At 39.9% G+C, this 17,703-nt stretch overlaps 1 protein-coding gene across 3 annotated transcripts in view; it reads right to left on the reverse strand.

Annotated features, from left to right (window-relative positions):
- The window catches only part of DYNLT5 (dynein light chain Tctex-type family member 5), a 28,942-nt gene that overhangs the window by 5,191 nt on the left and 6,048 nt on the right, over positions 1–17,703 (reverse strand). For all 3 annotated transcript variants that reach the window (XM_070467993.1, XM_020877764.2, XM_020877763.2), the window contains one exon: positions 5,939–6,030. In XM_070467993.1, coding sequence (XP_070324094.1) covers positions 5,939–6,030 — 92 coding nt within the window. The remainder of the gene's footprint in view (positions 1–5,938; positions 6,031–17,703) is intronic.

Here is a 17,703-nt window from a genome sequence, read left to right on the forward strand (position 1 = left end):
GAGGCTTGATCATTATTTGCTAAGTTGATATGGATGAAGAATTCTACCCAATTCTATTTTCAATAGTCATCAGTATCTTTTAAGTGTTTATTTTCAATGACTGTATCAGTCAGGGTCTAAGGAAATATATCGCACATTAAAGTCAGGACAATTCCTAGAGGATTTAATAAACAGACTCCTTAGGGAGGTCTGAGCAGGATGCAGGGAATCTTGCAGGAATGTGCCAGCCCCCTCAGCTGGTGAAAAAGAAGGTGTTACTTTCATCCCAACCTGAGGAGGGATCCCAGAAGAGCCGTGTGGAAAGGGCTCCCTCCACAGCAGCCTCCGTCCTTCTGCTGATGGATGCAAAGAGCACAAGGCGAGACCTTAGGCGGGGTTCACACTCCTCTCTTCTGACTTCCCACCGATGTTTCCCAGTGGCTAAACTTAACCAGAAGGTGACACCCCGCACCTAGAATTCAGTTAGGTCAACCTCCTGGGGCTCAATTTATAGTATTTTTATTGTGATGCTTATATAGGAATGGTTCAATTAAATTTAAATCAGCCTGGGAAATGAATCCATGAATCCAGACAAGTAAAATAAAGATATCGGAGACAATGAGTATGATAATTAACCCAAATATTTAGTCAGCAGGAATCTCTCCCCTCTACAGGAGAGAGACAAGCAGTTATAAACCCGCGAAGGGTTGGTCCTGATTGCTCTTGCTTTGTGGAATCAGAGATGGAGCTCCAGCCCCCCTAGGCCAAACACCTACTGTGTCATTGTCCTGTGGATCTTTTAGAAGGTTTCCATTTGCTTATGATAGTGAGACGAGGCTAAATGTGAGGGTGGTTTTGCTGTTTCTGTTTGAAAAATTTAAAAAATGTTCCTACCAGGTTGGACTAAATTAAACAGATTATATCTTTTAGATTGGTACCTCTCCTTTTCATTCCCTCCTGCCAAGCACTCATATCACATTTACCGAAGCTTGACTTGTATCACCCATGGGAGCACTGTCCTTTAAGAAAATACTAAATTCCTTCAGTGCAGGTACTTGTCCAGCTGGTACACCTCCCTGTCCTTTGGGAACAGCATCTCCCAAATGGAAGGGACTGGTCCTCTTCCCACCCTAACCAAGTGGTTCTTTAGGATCATCACCTCTTTTGAGTCCAAGTCCAGGCCATGGTTGATCGGCGCTGGGTGGACTTGCCCCAAGCTAGGCCAATTAGAATCCTTTCTTGGAACTTTTATATTAAACTAGAACTAGTTAAAAACAGTTGTCAGTCTCTTTTTGGAGTCAAAAGTTAAGACACGTGACTCTCAGGAACTCTTTCTCACAGTGAGAAGGAAGCCAAGCCACAGTGAGAAAGGGAGCCACACACAGTTCAGGGCTAGAAAAGTGGAGTCCTGGCTGCTCCCGCTCCCAGTTTCCAATAGCGCCTGCTGTCCGGCTGCACCAATGCCCTTTCTGCACTTACCTTAGATTTTTAAAAAAATCTCATTAACCAGATTCAATTCCGAAAAAAGTTTAAATAGTAAACTTTTCTCCTCTCACTTCTTTGTGACCGTGGCCCTATACAGCAGAATCATCCATTATCTTACTCAGGCTTGGATGCTGAGACGCAGAGAGTTAATAATCAGCATCTGACTTCCAAAATGGGTTTCCCTGGTGGCTCAGAAGGTAAAGAATCCGTCCGCAATGTGGAAGACCTGGGTTCGATCCCTGGGTTGGGAAGCTCCCCTGGAGAGGGGCAACCCACTCCAGTATTCTTGCCTGGAGAATCCCACGGACAGAAGAGCCTGGAGGGCTACAGTCCATGGGGTCCCAAAGAGTTGGACACGACTGAGTGACTTTCACTCACTCACTGACTTCCAAAACAAGCTCCCAAAACTTTCAGAGTCAACTAATGCAAAGGCCTAAACCTTTTTTCTTTTCTAGAGCAATTTTTTTTCTAATTTAGGAGGAAAAAATGCTTTTAGAAATCAAATTGCAAAGATCTGAAGAAGGATCAGGATGGAGAAAAGAGAGGAAGACTTATCTGTAAAAACAGATTTAAGAGAGAATAGATAGAAATTTGATTAGTTAACATATCTGTGTCTTAGCTTCCCAAACTGGGATAGTGATGAGAATCACCACCTACTCAGAACAGTGAGTCTGCCACACAAAAAACTACTCATTGGATGTTTTTTATAGTGTTGCTGCTGTTATTGTTGCTTCTTCATTGCAAGCAGACAGAAGGCAGCAGGATGGACGACGGTGTAAGGTGGGAGATGGTTTCGGTCTCCACAGGTGGGAAGGACCCTATATGGTGGAGCAAAGTCAGCACTGAAATACTGGCAGGCTCTCTGTCCAACAAATCATCTGGTGACAGGGCCTGATCATCTCATGGGAGTTGAGCTCAAATGTCTTTCTCTCGCCATCTCTTGGTTCTATTTTTCACTATATTGGCTGCATTCTCAGGTGCCCTGTCTCGATGTGTCAGCAAGGATGGCCATCTACAGCCCTGTGTGATGTGGGGATTACAGTCAGTGAATCGGGTACCTCTATAAGTCACTGCTCCAGAAAAAGTCCTGTGAGGAACTCATTCCATACTCAAGAGGAAGTTATATTGGATGTCATGCAAGGTTTTTCTTCTTAGTGATCGAAGGTGATGTTCTTTAGTCAGAGGCAATAACATACTGAATGGGAAGCAGTTTAAATACAATACTTTATTTAATTCTCATAGTATCCCTAACCAAGTGTGACCTATGATCCCTACTTACAGAGGAAGAAACTGAGGTTCAAGGAAGCTTAATACCTTGCTCAAACATTATTTATTTAGGAATGGGCAAAACAAGTATTCAGACTCATGTACATTGGCCCCTGTAGTCAGTATTTTCTGCTGTACTCATGTTTAAATAATCAATTAATGGGAAGAGATAAGGGGCTTTTAATTGTAAGAAATATATTCTCATTCTTCCCTTTCCTTTTTTCTTTAATTATACTCATGTTTAATCCCATTTTTGGTGGCTATAGTTACTCAGATAAAGGGAGGACAACCACTCTAAACATCTAAGATATGTTTAAGTGATGCACATATTATTGGGTAGAATGTGAAAACTTAAAACACAGTAATACTGGTGACTGAAATTTCTCTTACTCTTCTAGTCAGTATTTACTGTCTTGCCAAAGGCCCACAGAGTACCTTTCAGATGCAAAATAAACCCAGAAACAAGTAGAAGTGGAAATACATATTTGATTATTAACAAAATAGCTACCTGGAACCTTATAAAATGGATTGTCAAGTACAAAAGACTAATCATAGAAGAATAATTTGCACAACTTTTTGAAAGGAAATATGGAAACTATTTTTTTTCTATACTAAGGTATTTTAAAAATTATTTTTCTAACTTGGTTCAGCACTCAGAACTGATGAGACAATTTAGCTTATTTGAGGAAATAAGTTATGAAAGCACATATTTTTGAATAAATGCGGGGCTTTGTATTTCAAATGCTGTATCTTGTTGAAATCAGATTCAAATCCTTCTAGCATGCAGAGCTAGAAGGCACTGAATGGTGAAGATCTTTTAGTTACAAGAAAACTTGACCCATACTGACATCCAATATAACTTGCCTAAATAAAAAGTCTAAGAGTACAAAGGGTATTTAGGACTTGGTCTCAGGCTTTGTGTGGGGGCAAGATGGCAAAAGCTGCCATAGAGCTTACAACCTTTCAGGTTTCAGAGGCTGATCCACTTCTTCAATAGCCCAAACAATATTCTCTGAATTGCCTCTCAAAGGCTTTTGCCGGGAGCCAACACACGAGATCCCACCCATGACAAGGTCAGGAGGAGAAAACCTGACAGGCAAGGCGGATCAGGTTTTCAGGGATTCCGAAAAGCTGCCCCCGGCGCTCACCTTAAAGATGATATCTGTCTTTCTGATGCTTGCTTCAATAGACTACTCCCTAATTTCTGTGACACAGGCAGAAGGCCTTCCCTGATCTCTTTCCAAATAAGAATCAATTTAGAACTTTAATCAATAAGTTCCTGGGTGGTGGTATTTTATGAGATCATCCAGGGTGAAAGGAGTGTTTCAATTTAAACTCCTTTGCTGGCATTCTAGTTTGTTTAGCAAATGCGTCTATGCCCTTAGTACTAATGTGCATGACTGCTTATAATACCCTAATCATAAAACAGCATAAAGAACCTGATCATATAAAGGCCCTAATAGACATAGAGCCCTTCGGGGAGTGAGGAAGCCCTATTAGAAAACACACAAAAAATTATTCTAAAAGTGGTTATTGGGTTAACATTTGCTTGCTGTGTTTTTGTTCTTAATGTGCTAAGGTTGTGCAGTGGAAACCATAGTTAATATAGTTAAAGATCTAGAAAAATAAGAGCTTAGCCCTAGTGTGGTAACAATGAGATGGTTGTTAATTGTCAGCCAGGAGTGCTAGGCAGAGACTGCCTCACTGAAGCCGCAGTCTGTGTGGGGTAAACCTCTTAGATAAATTCAACTGACAACTTCTGCAGAAGAATTGACTTTTATGTTAACAAGGTTATACTTCTACTATGTTGTGACATGCTGTACTGTTGCCCTATGAGACTGTAACTTTTCTGTTAAGATCACCACAGAAACAAAAAATAGGTTTACATTCACCTGACTTGCATAAAATGTTAATAGGCCCCAAGGCCAGAAGATAATGTACAAGACCCTCATAAACAAGTATGCAGAAAACACCCTGGTTTCGTGAAGGACAAGCTGATGTAATGTTAAACTATCTTCCCCTTAGAAATGTACTAACTTAGGGTATAAAAGCTATGGTGAAAAATAAAGCAAGGCCAGACTATGCTGCACACCCCCAGTCTGGTCTCTCTCTCTCTCTCTCTCTCTCGCCGACGCCGTTCATCCTGAGGGTACCCCTGGATCCTGCCAGGGCTGGACCCTGGCAGGCTTTGGTGACCTTGACCAAATCCCCAGGTCAGTCACTGTTACATCTCCGAAGCCAGGGTCAGCTTCAGCAGGATGCTGTGGACCAAAAGTGATAATAATGGCAGTGGTGGTGCTTCCCCAAAGGAAACTGGGTAACGCTATCAGATGGAGTATAAGGGTATATTGAATGGCAGGATATTATCTGTCTACCATAGGCACTGTGAAAATACCAGTGGACAGGCTAATTATGGAGCTTTACAATCCATGTCATCTTGGGGGTTACCATAGAAAACTGCCTAGAAGGTCTGATGGGATGTGTTGATAGTAATTTTCTTGAGGTTAACCGGCCACAGATTAAGTCACTCTGGCCCATTGCGTCTTCCTTTGGTTATTGGTAAGTCTCTGTGGAATTTCTACACAGCAATAATTATATGTAGATCCAGATAATAGTGGGCAGGTATACATTTGGAGCAAACAAGTAGTTCTGTGAGAAAACATGAGGGGGAATGATAGTCACTGTGGATTCCACCTGGTGTTCAGGGGCAGGTGCAAGGATTTTTGTTTTCAAAGACCCAAAACCTCTTTGGGAAAAGATAAGCATCTCTGTCAACAGGGGACCAGGAATCATTTGCTTCTGCCTTAAAGGCTTTTTTCTCCATCCACTAACAATCTTGGTTGGTTTTGTTCAATAAAATCTTAATGTCTATCTGTTTCATTTAACTCAAGTAGATACAAAAAACTCCACAAGATAACCTTGAGATACCCAATGAACTTCTTAATTCAGTAACACACACTACACCTCAGTTGCAGCCAATGAATTGCTTGGTATTTAGAAAATACTGATTAAAAAAACAGTAAACAATAGGTACTGGCCCCATTTTGCAGAGGAAGAAATTAAAGCAATATCAAATTACCCAACTAATTAAGATCCCTTATATTGCGGTAGTATTGAAGATGATGTCAGGTTGTCAGATATTATTTTGAGTAAATATCACTCATGAAATTAGAAGTTTTAAATAGGAAGGAGTGATAAAATAACACACCCAGTTGGTAAGTGTTTTCCATGTGAACTGTGAGGCGAGAGGCATCTTCAGGCTGGCAAGGTTCATCCATATAAGACACTGTACTCATAGAGCTAAAAGCAAGGAGAAAGCAAATTTTAACAGTTATGGTAACAATGCTGCTTTTAGCAAAAACGTTACAGAAGTTTTTCCCTAAAAAGAAATTTCAAGCAAGTCCCATGTAGATATATCCCGGTAAAATATTTAAAGTATAAAACATTTTAGAGATGGAAATATTACTGGAGTAGAGAAGTTACTTGGAGCAAGTCTCAATATAGCGGTAGAAACCCAGTTCAGTGCCTGGGGCCTTTGATTATCATGAAAGTATTCATGGATTGTTCCATTCGCAGGGTAACAGAGTTTGTACAGTGGGCCCTCCACATCTGTGGATTCTAGAGTCATGGATTTTGTTTGGTTAAATCCATGGATATGGAACCTGTGGATATGGAGGACCAGCTGTATTTCACCACTTTATATAAGGGACTTGGCTTCCCTGGTGACTCAGTGGTAAAGAACCTGCCTACTAATGCAGAAGATGCAGGTTTGATCCCTGGGTCTGGAAGATCTTCTGGAGCAGGAAATGGCATCCCACTCCAGTATACTTGCCTGGAAAATCCCATGGACAGAGTGGCCTGGTGGGTTACAGTCCATGGGGTCGCAAAAGAGTTGGATACGACTTAGTGACTAAACAACAACAACAACAAAAATAAGAAACTTGAGCATCCACAGATTTTGATATCCATGGGGGCTTTTGGAACCAATATTCAGTAGATACCGAGGGATGCCTGTACGTGTTTTGAAAGCTATTGGCAGTGTATATGCTTCACGTTACTCTCTTCATATACACTTTGTTGTTGTTCAGTCACCCAGTTGTGTCTGACTTTTTGCGATCCCATGGACTGCAGCATGCCAGGCCTCTCTGTCCCTCACCATCTCCCAAAGTTCGCCCAAGTTCATGTTCGTTGCATTGGTGATGCCATCCGGCCATGTCATCCTCTGACACCCTCTTCTCCTGCCCTCAATATTCTTCATATATACTACTGTATGTAAAGTAGATAGACCATGGAAATTTGCTGCATAATTCAGGGAACTCAAACTGGGGCTCGGTAACAACCTAGAGGGGTGGGAAAGGGTGGGAGGGAGGCCAAAGGAGGGGACATATGTACACCTCTGGCTAATTTATGCTGATAAACGGCAGAAGTCAAACCAACACTGTAAAGCAAATTATCCTTCAATTAAAAATAAACACATTTTACAAAAGGAGACTGTCTCAACAAAAAAACAAAGAACTATTGGCAATTACCTCTACGACAGATGCAAAGGCTTTCCTCAAAGTGGACAAAACTCACAAAGGGACTGGGGATTATATAAGGAAGCTTAAAATGTTGGGAAACAAGTTCTCTGCATACATGGGTGATTATTAAGAGTTTATTATTAAACGTACCTCACAAAATCCCTTTAGCGGAAGAAAGAAAATGGAGAAACCCCTCTATATGACGACAGAAACCGCAATTCACCCAAACTGTCATACTCAATAAGCATCAATCACCCTATTCAACATTAAGAAAGGGTTTTGTCTTGGTTACCAAGGCAATATAAGCTTATCCAGGTGCTGAACAGGAGACCCAAGTGAAGAGGAACTCCTGAAGTCCCTACAGCACTGCTTAATCAGAGGAAATTCAGCTGTCACTAATGGCAGTCTCAGATCTCTACCCCAATTCCCTCCACCTGTGAAAATGGAGGTTAAACAGATGTCATTTCAAAGGATATGATATAATACTGTGTGTGTGTGTGTGTGTGTGTGTGTGTGTGCGTGCGCGCGCGCATGTGTACTTTCAGAGTGACTACTTTTCTAAGAGGCTACACTTTTGCTTTAATTATGGGAATAAGGCATTAGTTTTTAATCTTTGGGGATGTTTTTCTCTCTGCAAGGAGTTTTAAATACTTAACTCTGAGCTGTTGGGAATTAGTGAGCTTCTTGCAAATTGCTATTTTAAGAAAATCACGGACATTATATTTTAAAAATCCTTTAATACAATACAATTTACACAATAAATTAAGGTTTACCCATCCAGCCCAAGAAAGTGATGTAAGACATTATTATGGCTGCTTTTCCATGAGGGATTTCTGGATTAGAGTTAGTCTTCATTCTTGTAACACCTGCTTTCCTCAATTTTCTGCTGCCCTTTGAAGTAGCAACCAACCTGTTTAGCCACACTGGCTGCAGGTGTTGTGGGCAGCACCAAAGATGATAGCTTCTGCTTAGAAAACCCAATGTTGCATAAGCCCCTTGATTCTAAGATAAGCCAGGCTGCCCCAATATTGTATATGCTGCTTTTTATTTTCCAAAACATTTTCCATCAATTATCTCATTTTAACTTTAAAATATTCACTTTAAGTAAGTAAGAAAGTCATTTTTCTGCCCATTTCAGTGATAAACAGAACTAGACAAAGGGCTTAATATCATACATGTATATAGGAAAGGCAGACTTGGATTTCACATATCCTACTTACCTCTCAGTGACAAAGTTTCACATATGATCATATCTGATAGAATGGAAATAGGGGCAATGGCTTCCTGAAATAATGAATTGCTGCCATTAAAATTTACCTTGCACAAACATATAAAGACCCTATTTTTTCTCTACAAAACACCATATTAAAAACTCACAGAAGTAGTTATGGGTAAAAATTCTGAGAGAATTAATTCAACTAATTCAAATAGCAGGGGCCTGTTTATAACTGGTGTATAGATAGGATGGCAAGACCTCAGGAGCTATCTTGGCTCTTGGGATGACCTTATGGATAATGGATTAAAAGCTAGAAAACTAGGTTCCTGAACTATTCCTTCCAGACTTTTTTTTTTAATGCAAGATAAAATATATTTCTATTTTGTTAAAGTCAATGTTTTTTGTTTTTTATAAAAATATTATAAAAACATTAGATACAACTGATACAGTTTGGAAGTAGGATGTCATAATTAACAGAGCACAAAACTTGGAGTTAATTTTGTGAAAGAGATGGGGCTTTCAGGAATGAGATTTCAAATATTTTGCTGAAAACCTGGCTTCCTTTATCATGCAGAAGGAAGATATTTGTTAGTCTATTGATTTCTGTACACTGGAAAGCTGACTATGAATCGGCCAAGATAATAACTTCAAGGAAAGTTACAGAAAAATTTTACTTTTAAAAAAATCCTATTCATGTTATCTTTTGAAACTGATACTTGAGAGGTCTCACATTAGAAGGAGATCGTTTGGGAAAAGGAAAAGAGAAAAGAGAACAATATGCTGAACAGAAAAAATACGATACCTATTGCTTGAAAAAGACAAAAAGAAGACATAAAATATTGAAGATACTTGCAGTTATCAATGTCAGTTCAGAACATTGACTCAGAAAAACTTGTACCTATTTCCTGTTGATAAACAGCTTTATTCAAGCCCTTTGAAAATTTTTAAGATAAAAATTTGAGATGCTTCAAAGAGCAAATTTGTCATTATAATTACCGGTACTATATACACAGCACAACAAATTTACTGTGTATATTTCACAGTGTTACAAGTGGATGAATTTCAGTTGTCTATGACCAGGCCTTCCCTAGTTTATAATAATAATCTTTTTAGATACATGATCTCACTGGGAATGGAATGCTGTAGTTGATTTTTTTTAATTTGAAAAATGCTTTTGCTGTCTATGTGTTTCATGAGTTTGTGGCATTTATGGAGGGAAAGGATTTGAACTGGCAAAATGTATCCAAGAGAGTTGTAAAGTTTTAGGAAGGAAGGTAGGTTTTAGGAAAATCAGGAAAACTGCAAGTCTGGAGTAAGCTGCTGGTGAAAACACTGAACAAATCAACTAATGTTATTCTAGAGAAAAGAGTAACAATTTGTAATCAATGTAAATTTCAGTTACTACTTTGAATCACATATAGGATTGCTCAAAAGAGTCTTGGAATTAGCCTGGATGTGGAAACAGTGGCATGAAATTTGTCCGCAGTAACAAAAGTAATCCTCCTATATTGTATAAGTATGTGTGTGCTCAGTGGCTGAGTCATGTCTGACTCTTTATGATCCCGTGGATTGTAGGCTCCTCTGTCCATGGGATTTTCCTGGCAAGAATACTGGAGCCAGTTGCCATCTCCTCCTCCAGAGGATCTGCCCTACCCAGGGGCTGAACTCGCTTCACTTAAGTTTCCTGCACTGTAGGCAGATTTTTTACCAGAGCCACCGGGAGTCCATATTGTGTATAACACTCCTTATTGCAACTGACTGACACTGGAAACGTCCCATGCCAACCCAAGAGCCTGTGTTCTGATTATGCAGAGAAGAGCCCCACACAAAATAGCTAAGGAGTTGGAGTGTTTATATTTTTCATGAAATTCAGTTTTCCTGAAGACATCTTACAAAGTTGCATGCTGACCATTCCTTGAATTTAACAGAATACAAGGCATGTCTTATTTTTATGATGGTTGGAGATAGAAAAATAATGTCAATTAAACCTCACTAGCTATACTACCATCTAATTATTATTAAGAATTCATTTCCAGCTGTTTCCACTGACATTATTATAACGTTTTGAAGCTGTAGTAAGATATAATATTTGAATAGATAGCTCAGCTTTGTAGCTATTAGTTTAGTAGTTTAAGAAGGTCAGACTACCATCTCTTTCTTCAATTTGTAACTGTGAAATGCTTCAAAGTACCATATTTTGAAAGGTATCATAGTCTGAGCCTCTTCTTTTTTTTTTTTAATCTGTTATTAAAGTCATGTGCTGCCTCCCAGTGGAGATATTTCAGAGTGCATAGAGAAAAAAAGAAGGCTTCAGGGTATAAACGTGTACATTTTTTTTTTTCTTCATTCTTTCAACAGATACTTACTGCCTGCAACGTGGCAGGCAAAGTGAGAAGTACTGGTAAAATTAAAAAAAAAAAAAGAGAGAGTCCCTGTGCTGGAGAAACAAGATGTAGAAAACAAAATATACATTGAAACTCACTTGGGAACTTTCTACCTCAAACGTCTATTGATATTTTTATGAATGTTATGCTTAAGATCAAAAGCATAACAACTCTTTCCCCATCAGTGGAAGGTACAAGTTATCTGTTAAGGTGATTTAGCTGTGTGATTATTTAGTTTGTAGCAAGGTTGCCAGTACTTTGGCCACCTGATGCAAAGAGCCAACTCACTGGAGAAGACCCTGATGCTGGGAAAGATCGAAGGCAGGAGGAGAAGGGACGACAGAGGACGAGATGGTTGGGTGGCATCACTGACTCAAAGGACATGAGTTTGAGCAAACTCAGGAAGATAATGAAGGAGAGGAAAGTCTGGCATGCTATAGTCCATGGGGTCGCAGAGTTGGACATGACAACGTTAGACTGAACAAAAACAAAGGTTGCCAGACTTTTATATAGTTTTGAGATATTTTATTCACCTTATTGGTCCTATTTGTATAAGAGAAAGGTTATAATGGAAACAAAAGTCAAGAAATATTTTCAAAAATGAAAGAGGAGAGAAAGTGCCATGGTATGTGTTCCCGAGGGATACATATTTTAAGAGGAAGGATGATTTTGAAGGACAAAAAATGAACCATGCAACCTGTGAAAATTCTAGCTCTGGAGTGATTGAAGATGATCCAGGAAAGGTGGCTGACAAAGCAGAACAATTTTGAGTGGGTGAATAGAAAGTCAGAGTTAGTGTCTGAAGCCCACTGATAAATCCCTTCATCCAAGAGAAGGTGAGGTTAAGGTTAAGAGCAGCTGATGAAACTTGTGATGCAGCTCCTGGATGAAAGCACAGTTCAAAGTCGCATTACCCTTGGCAATCATCAGAGAGGTGAGGCTGAGAGCATGGGTGCCATGGTTACCTCTGCAACGCCATGGAGATCATCAAGGCATGTCATCTAACCCAACAATTGTTCAACATAAATGATAATGTTCTTCTTTTTCTTTGTTAAATAGGTGAACAATGGAATGTTTCAGCAAGAAAGTAACATATACCTTTTTTTAAAATTTGAACAATTTTTTTTTTCTCTAAATGTATCTTATGTCTGCAAGATGAAAGGTCTTTGCCACTCAGGACTTAACACATACAGGGACCTGTGAACCTAACCTATTTGTGTTTAGGAATTGGTGGTGGTGGTGGTGGTGGTTTAGTCGCTAAGTCGTGTCCAACTCTTGCAACCCTATGGACTGTAGCCTGCTAGGCTCCTCTGTCCTGGGATTCTCTAGGCAAGAATACTGGAGTGGATTGCCATTTCCTTCTCTAGGGGATCTTCCCGACCCAGGGATTTAACCCAGGTCTCCTGCATTGCAGGCAGATTCTTTACCAACTGAGTTATGAGGCAACAATACAATAATTATTCATTTTACCATCAAAAAATATTTATTAAGTGATGGCTATGTGCCAGGTACCATTCTAGGTCCTTGGAATGCAAAAACAAAAACATAAACAAAACAAGTAACAATCAAACTAAGATCTCTACCCTTATGGAACCTAGTGAGAAAAGATGGAAAGAATAGAATAGAATACTAAACAAGTTGTTTAGTTGCTAAGTCATATCCTACTCTTTTGCAACCCCATGGACTATAACCTCCCAGGCTCCTCTGTCTATGGGGTTTCCCAGGCAAGAATAGTGGAGGGGGTTGCATTTCCTTCTGCAGGGGATCTTCCTGACCCAGGGGTCAAACCCATGTCTCCTGCATTGGCAGGCAGATTCTTTACCACTGAGCCACCAGGGAAGTCCATATACTATGTTAGAAGATGATAAATGTTACACGGAAAAGGAGATCTTTATGAAGGGAGGTTGGAAGCGGATGGGAGAGAGGTGGTTGTGTTTTATTTTAAACAGAATGATCAAGATAGATCTCCCTGAGCCAAGAGTTGGAGGAGGTGAGGAGATGAGCCAGGTGGGTGTTGGAGGGACGGGTGTGTCAGGGGGAGGGAAGAGCACGTGTATTTCTGAAGAAGTACATATAGGCCGGAATAGCTGGCGAGGAGGGAGCAAGCAGGAGGGGGGAAGGATGGGGTTACCAGTGAGTCAGGTAGCTGAACCATGTCGAGTTTTGTGGGCCATCTTAAAACCTTGGGTTTCACTCTGATAAAGTGGGAGCCTCTAGAGAGTTTTGAGCAGACTAATAGCAAAATCTACTTTATATTTTACAATAACTCCAAATGCTCTGTCGAGAACAGGCTGTTGGCTGGCATGTGTAAACACAGGGATTCCAGTTAGAAAGCTTTTATGGTAATCTAGGCTAGAGATGGCAGGGCCTGCTAGGAATGAAACTGTCTCTTTGAAATTAGGTTGAAGCCTTAACACCCCCATGTGAGTGTACTGGAGACAGGAGGTGATGAAGGTTAAATGAAGCCTTAAAGGTGAAGCCCTACACTGATAGAACCTGGGACCTTATATGAGAGGAAGATAGGGCAGGCTTCTCTCCTCCATGCAGACACAGTGAAAAGATGGCCATCTGCGAGTCAGGAAGCTGGCCCTCACCAGAACCAAACCCAGCTGGCGTGTTGATTTCAGACTTCCAGCCTCCAAGACTGTGTGGCTTACACAACAGAAGTCTGCTGTCTCACAGTTCTGGGGGCTGGAAGTTTGAGAACAAGGTGTTGGCTGGATTGGTTCCTTCTGAGAGCTGTGAGAGAAGGATCTGTTTTAGGCCTCTCTCCTTAGATGGTGGATGGCTGTCTCCTCCCTGTAACTCTTTGTATCATTTCCTTCCAACTCTGTGTCTGAGTTGCCTTTTCTTATAAGGACACCAGACACATTGGATTAGAACCCACCCTAATGAACACATTTAAACTTAATTACCTCTTTAAAGACCCTGTTTCCAACTAAGATCACATTCCGAGGTTTGGGGACTGGGACTTCAACATATGAATTTGGCAGGAGTAGTGGGGTATACAATTTAGCCCACAACAAATACAAATACTTTCACAAGATCTCCAAGTTCTAGGGTCAGAGAATCACAGAATATTTGCTTTGTTATCTGGGAATTGTGATACTCTGGCCAGTCACTCTACCACACAAAAACCTTAATTTCCTCAATATACAAGGAAAATAGGGAATTTATATCCCTATCTTTTTCTAAATAATGTTAGATTTCTTCTCTGAACACCTGTATAAGCTTTTATTCCCACTAGCTGTGCCAACATTTGATATTAGTCTACCTTCTTATATTTTGCCATTCAGATGGATGCAATATGGTGTCTTGTTTCAATTTGCATTTTTCTCATTCCGAGTGAATTTAAGCATCTCTTTATGTTCTGCTTTGCCATTTTGGCTTTGCTTCTGTAAATTGCTATTTATCTCTTTTGATGATTTAGAACTTGGTTTCCTGTTGTTTTAAAATTGTTAATATGCATAAGTTTACAAATATATATCTTTTACTGACCTATAAACTGTGTCTATTGTATTATTTGTTGAAGAGAAATGCTAAATTTTAATATAATTGTATTTATTTATTTATTTTTTTTTTTTGCTTTACGGTTTTAGCTTTTCACTTTGGGAACTTATTTAAGAAATCTTTCCCTCCCAAAGAACACAAAGATATTCTATACTTTTTTATATTAGCTTCATAGCTTTCCACATTTCAGACTTCCATCTAGAGTCTACAATTCAACTGGTGTAAGAATTCAGCTTGATTTTTTCCCTTCATATAGTAGGCTAGCTTTCTCCCAAAACAATCTATTAAAAACCCATCATTTCTCCTTGTTCACATACTATGTTCTATATATTCATAGGTCTACTTCTAAAGTTTCTATGTGTTCCATTGACCTATTTGTCTATTCTTACAGCTGTTAGTTTATTCCTACATTTATTATTTTTACTTACTGCAGCTTTGTGGTATATCTTAATATCTGATAGAGCAAATTCCTCTTCTATGTTCATTCTTCAAAGTTAACTTAGTTACTCAGAATTCTTTCCTTATTTATAAAACTTAGAAATAGTTTATCAAGTTTCTCAAAAAGTACAAATGGGTTTTGATTGAGATATATTGCATTTATAAATTAATTTGAGAACTACTGATATGTTTTGGTGTTAAGCAGTTTCACCTATGAATTATTTCTGCAGTAATTCATATTGTCCTTAATGGGAATGTCTTTACCTGGAATCACATTCCCAGGACAGTTTTCACAAAGATATCAATGCAGGGTTTTGCACAAAGATGTTCCACATGGGACTGTATATCTTGGCAGGGAGTGAAAGCCAATCTGGGTGTTCATCCCCAGGGAAATGTGTAAGAACATATGTGATGGAAATGTTAAGGACTACTATGCAGCATTAAGAAGCAAAGAGCTAGATATCCATAGTGACATGGGTAAATATGAAAAATAAAAATGTTGAATGAGGTGTGAGATTGAGAAAGCAAAATGAGATTTATAGCACAATACCATTCGTGTCTTTGTTAAGCACTTGTTCTGTAATGTTTTATGAGAGTCAGTCCCAGGTGGTGCTAGTGGAAAAGAACCCGCCTGCCAATGCAGGAGACAAAAAAGATGCAGGCTTGATTGCTGGGTCGGGAAGATCCCCTGGAGAAGTAAATGGCAACCCACTCCAGTGTTCTTGCCTGGAAAATCCCATGGACATAGGAGCCTAGTGGGGTTCAGTACATGGGTCATAAAGAAGGGGACAAAACTGAAGTGAATTAGCACACAGCACTGGTGAAGTCACAAAGAGAGTCAGAGAAGGGATTCATGAAAATATAGTTTATTATATTCACAGGTCCTAGACAGGAGAGACATGACCTGCCACACAAGACCATGTGGAAAAACACTACAGGATCAGTGAGCAGAAGACAGGATTGGGGTTCCTCAGGGAAAGGCAAAGTTGTGCAGGGGAAACAGTGCAGAGCTGGCTAGTCTGAACAATTTCAGCAAGCTCTAGGCTATAGGAGAGGCCCCTCCTTGCTTGGTACTCAGCATTGGGATTATTGCATGGATGTGCATACTCAGTTGTGTCAACTCTTTGTGAACCCATGAACTGTAGCCTGTGAGGCTCCTCTGTCCATGGAATTCTCCAGACAAGAATACTGGAGTGGGCTGTCATTCCCTTCTTCAGGAGATCTTCCTGACCCAGGGATCAAACCTGTGTCTTCGGAATTGTGGACAGATTCTTTACCTGCTGACCCATTGGGAAAGCCCCTACTGATTAGGAAAACTGCCTCCTGGGATGTGTGGGGGACCCTGGAGAAAGGGTCAGGCTCTAGACTGGTTAATCTGCATATCAAAGTCACACTCTCTGTTGATAACTTGACTATTTTTAATTATCGACTAGACTGGTAAGGGGTAGGGGAGTTAGGGTATGGATGTCTCATCTCTCCCTAGCCAGAAAAGTCTTCTAAGATGTCAAATGTCGTAATACACAGAAAAATTTAAAAATATACACTATAATATTTAAACATGTGTGGTCTTGTGGTATGGGACTTCCCAGGTGGAGCTAGTGATAAAGAATCTGCTTGCTAATACAGGAGACATGAGACATGAGGCTTTGATCCAGGGATCAGGAAGATCCCCTAGAGGAGGCAAGGCAACACACTGCAGTATTCTTGCCTGGAGAATCCCAAGGACTGAGGAACCTGGGGGGTTACAGACCACAGGGTCACACAGAGTCAGACACAACTGAAGTGACTTAACACTTAGCATTAGTCTTGTAGGATATTGAGTATTTTGCACATCAGAATGGGTGCCTCTTGGGAGATGAGAGTGAGACTGAAGATGAGGAAGAGGGAAAATCAGGCAAACAAGAAACAAGGCATCCCACTCATGTTGGCGATGACAATGTGCTATGCAGTGCCATATATTTTCAACTCAGCTCTGCTCCTGAGATAAATAAGATAATAAATGAGATAAATGGGGATAACAAAAATATCTTCTTTACTTAACCAATAGGATTTTTATGAGATTCATATGGATATTGTATGTGATGTATCTATTGAGCACAACATAATATTAGCTATTGTTGTTGATGTTTAGTCGCTAAGTCATGTCCAACTCTTTTGTGACCCCATGGACTGTGGCCCACCAGGCTCCTTTGTCCATGGAATTCCCAGGCAAGAATACTGGAGTGGGTTGCCATTCGCTTCTCCAGGGGATCTTCTGGACCCAGGGATCGAAGACAGGTCTCCTGCATTGGCAGGTAGATTCTTTATTGTCTTAGCTATCAAATTGGAGCCACCATGGAAGCCCAATATTAGCTATTATTGTAGTTTAATTTAAGAACATGGCCAACGCAGTTTCTCAAGCTTCTCTCTCTTTGGTGGGAAGCGGGGTCTCATCCATATCTTGTTGGGAGCTTTAGTTTGATTAAGAGAGCAACTGAACTTATCAGAATGAAGAAACAGGCCAGGCAACATAATTTTTAACTGCACATAGTGACTCAAGCAGTATAGGTTGGAATCACAGAATAAATTCATCACCTCTAAAATGGTTTGTTCATTGCCTTTCCCACCAGATTATTTCTGTGTGATTCACTAACTACTCATTGCTCAAAAAACATTTATTTGAAATAAAGAAATGAATGATCTTTTCCATTTTTTTCAGAAAAAATGACTACCAGACGACTTTCAGTTTAAGTGAAAAATGAGCTTCTCCAGAGAAGAATAACCCTACAATTAGTCACCTTTATACACCTAACATTTGGCACAGAGTTGAAGCTTAATAAACCTTAAATAAATGAATAAGGGGAAGAATATAGTGTGACAACTAGTGTGTCAGATGCCACCAGTGGGTTCAAGCTGAGGGATGTGG

Source organism: Odocoileus virginianus, chromosome 5 (genome assembly GCF_023699985.2).
Source record: "Odocoileus virginianus isolate 20LAN1187 ecotype Illinois chromosome 5, Ovbor_1.2, whole genome shotgun sequence".
Taxonomy (NCBI): Eukaryota; Metazoa; Chordata; class Mammalia; order Artiodactyla; family Cervidae; genus Odocoileus; species Odocoileus virginianus.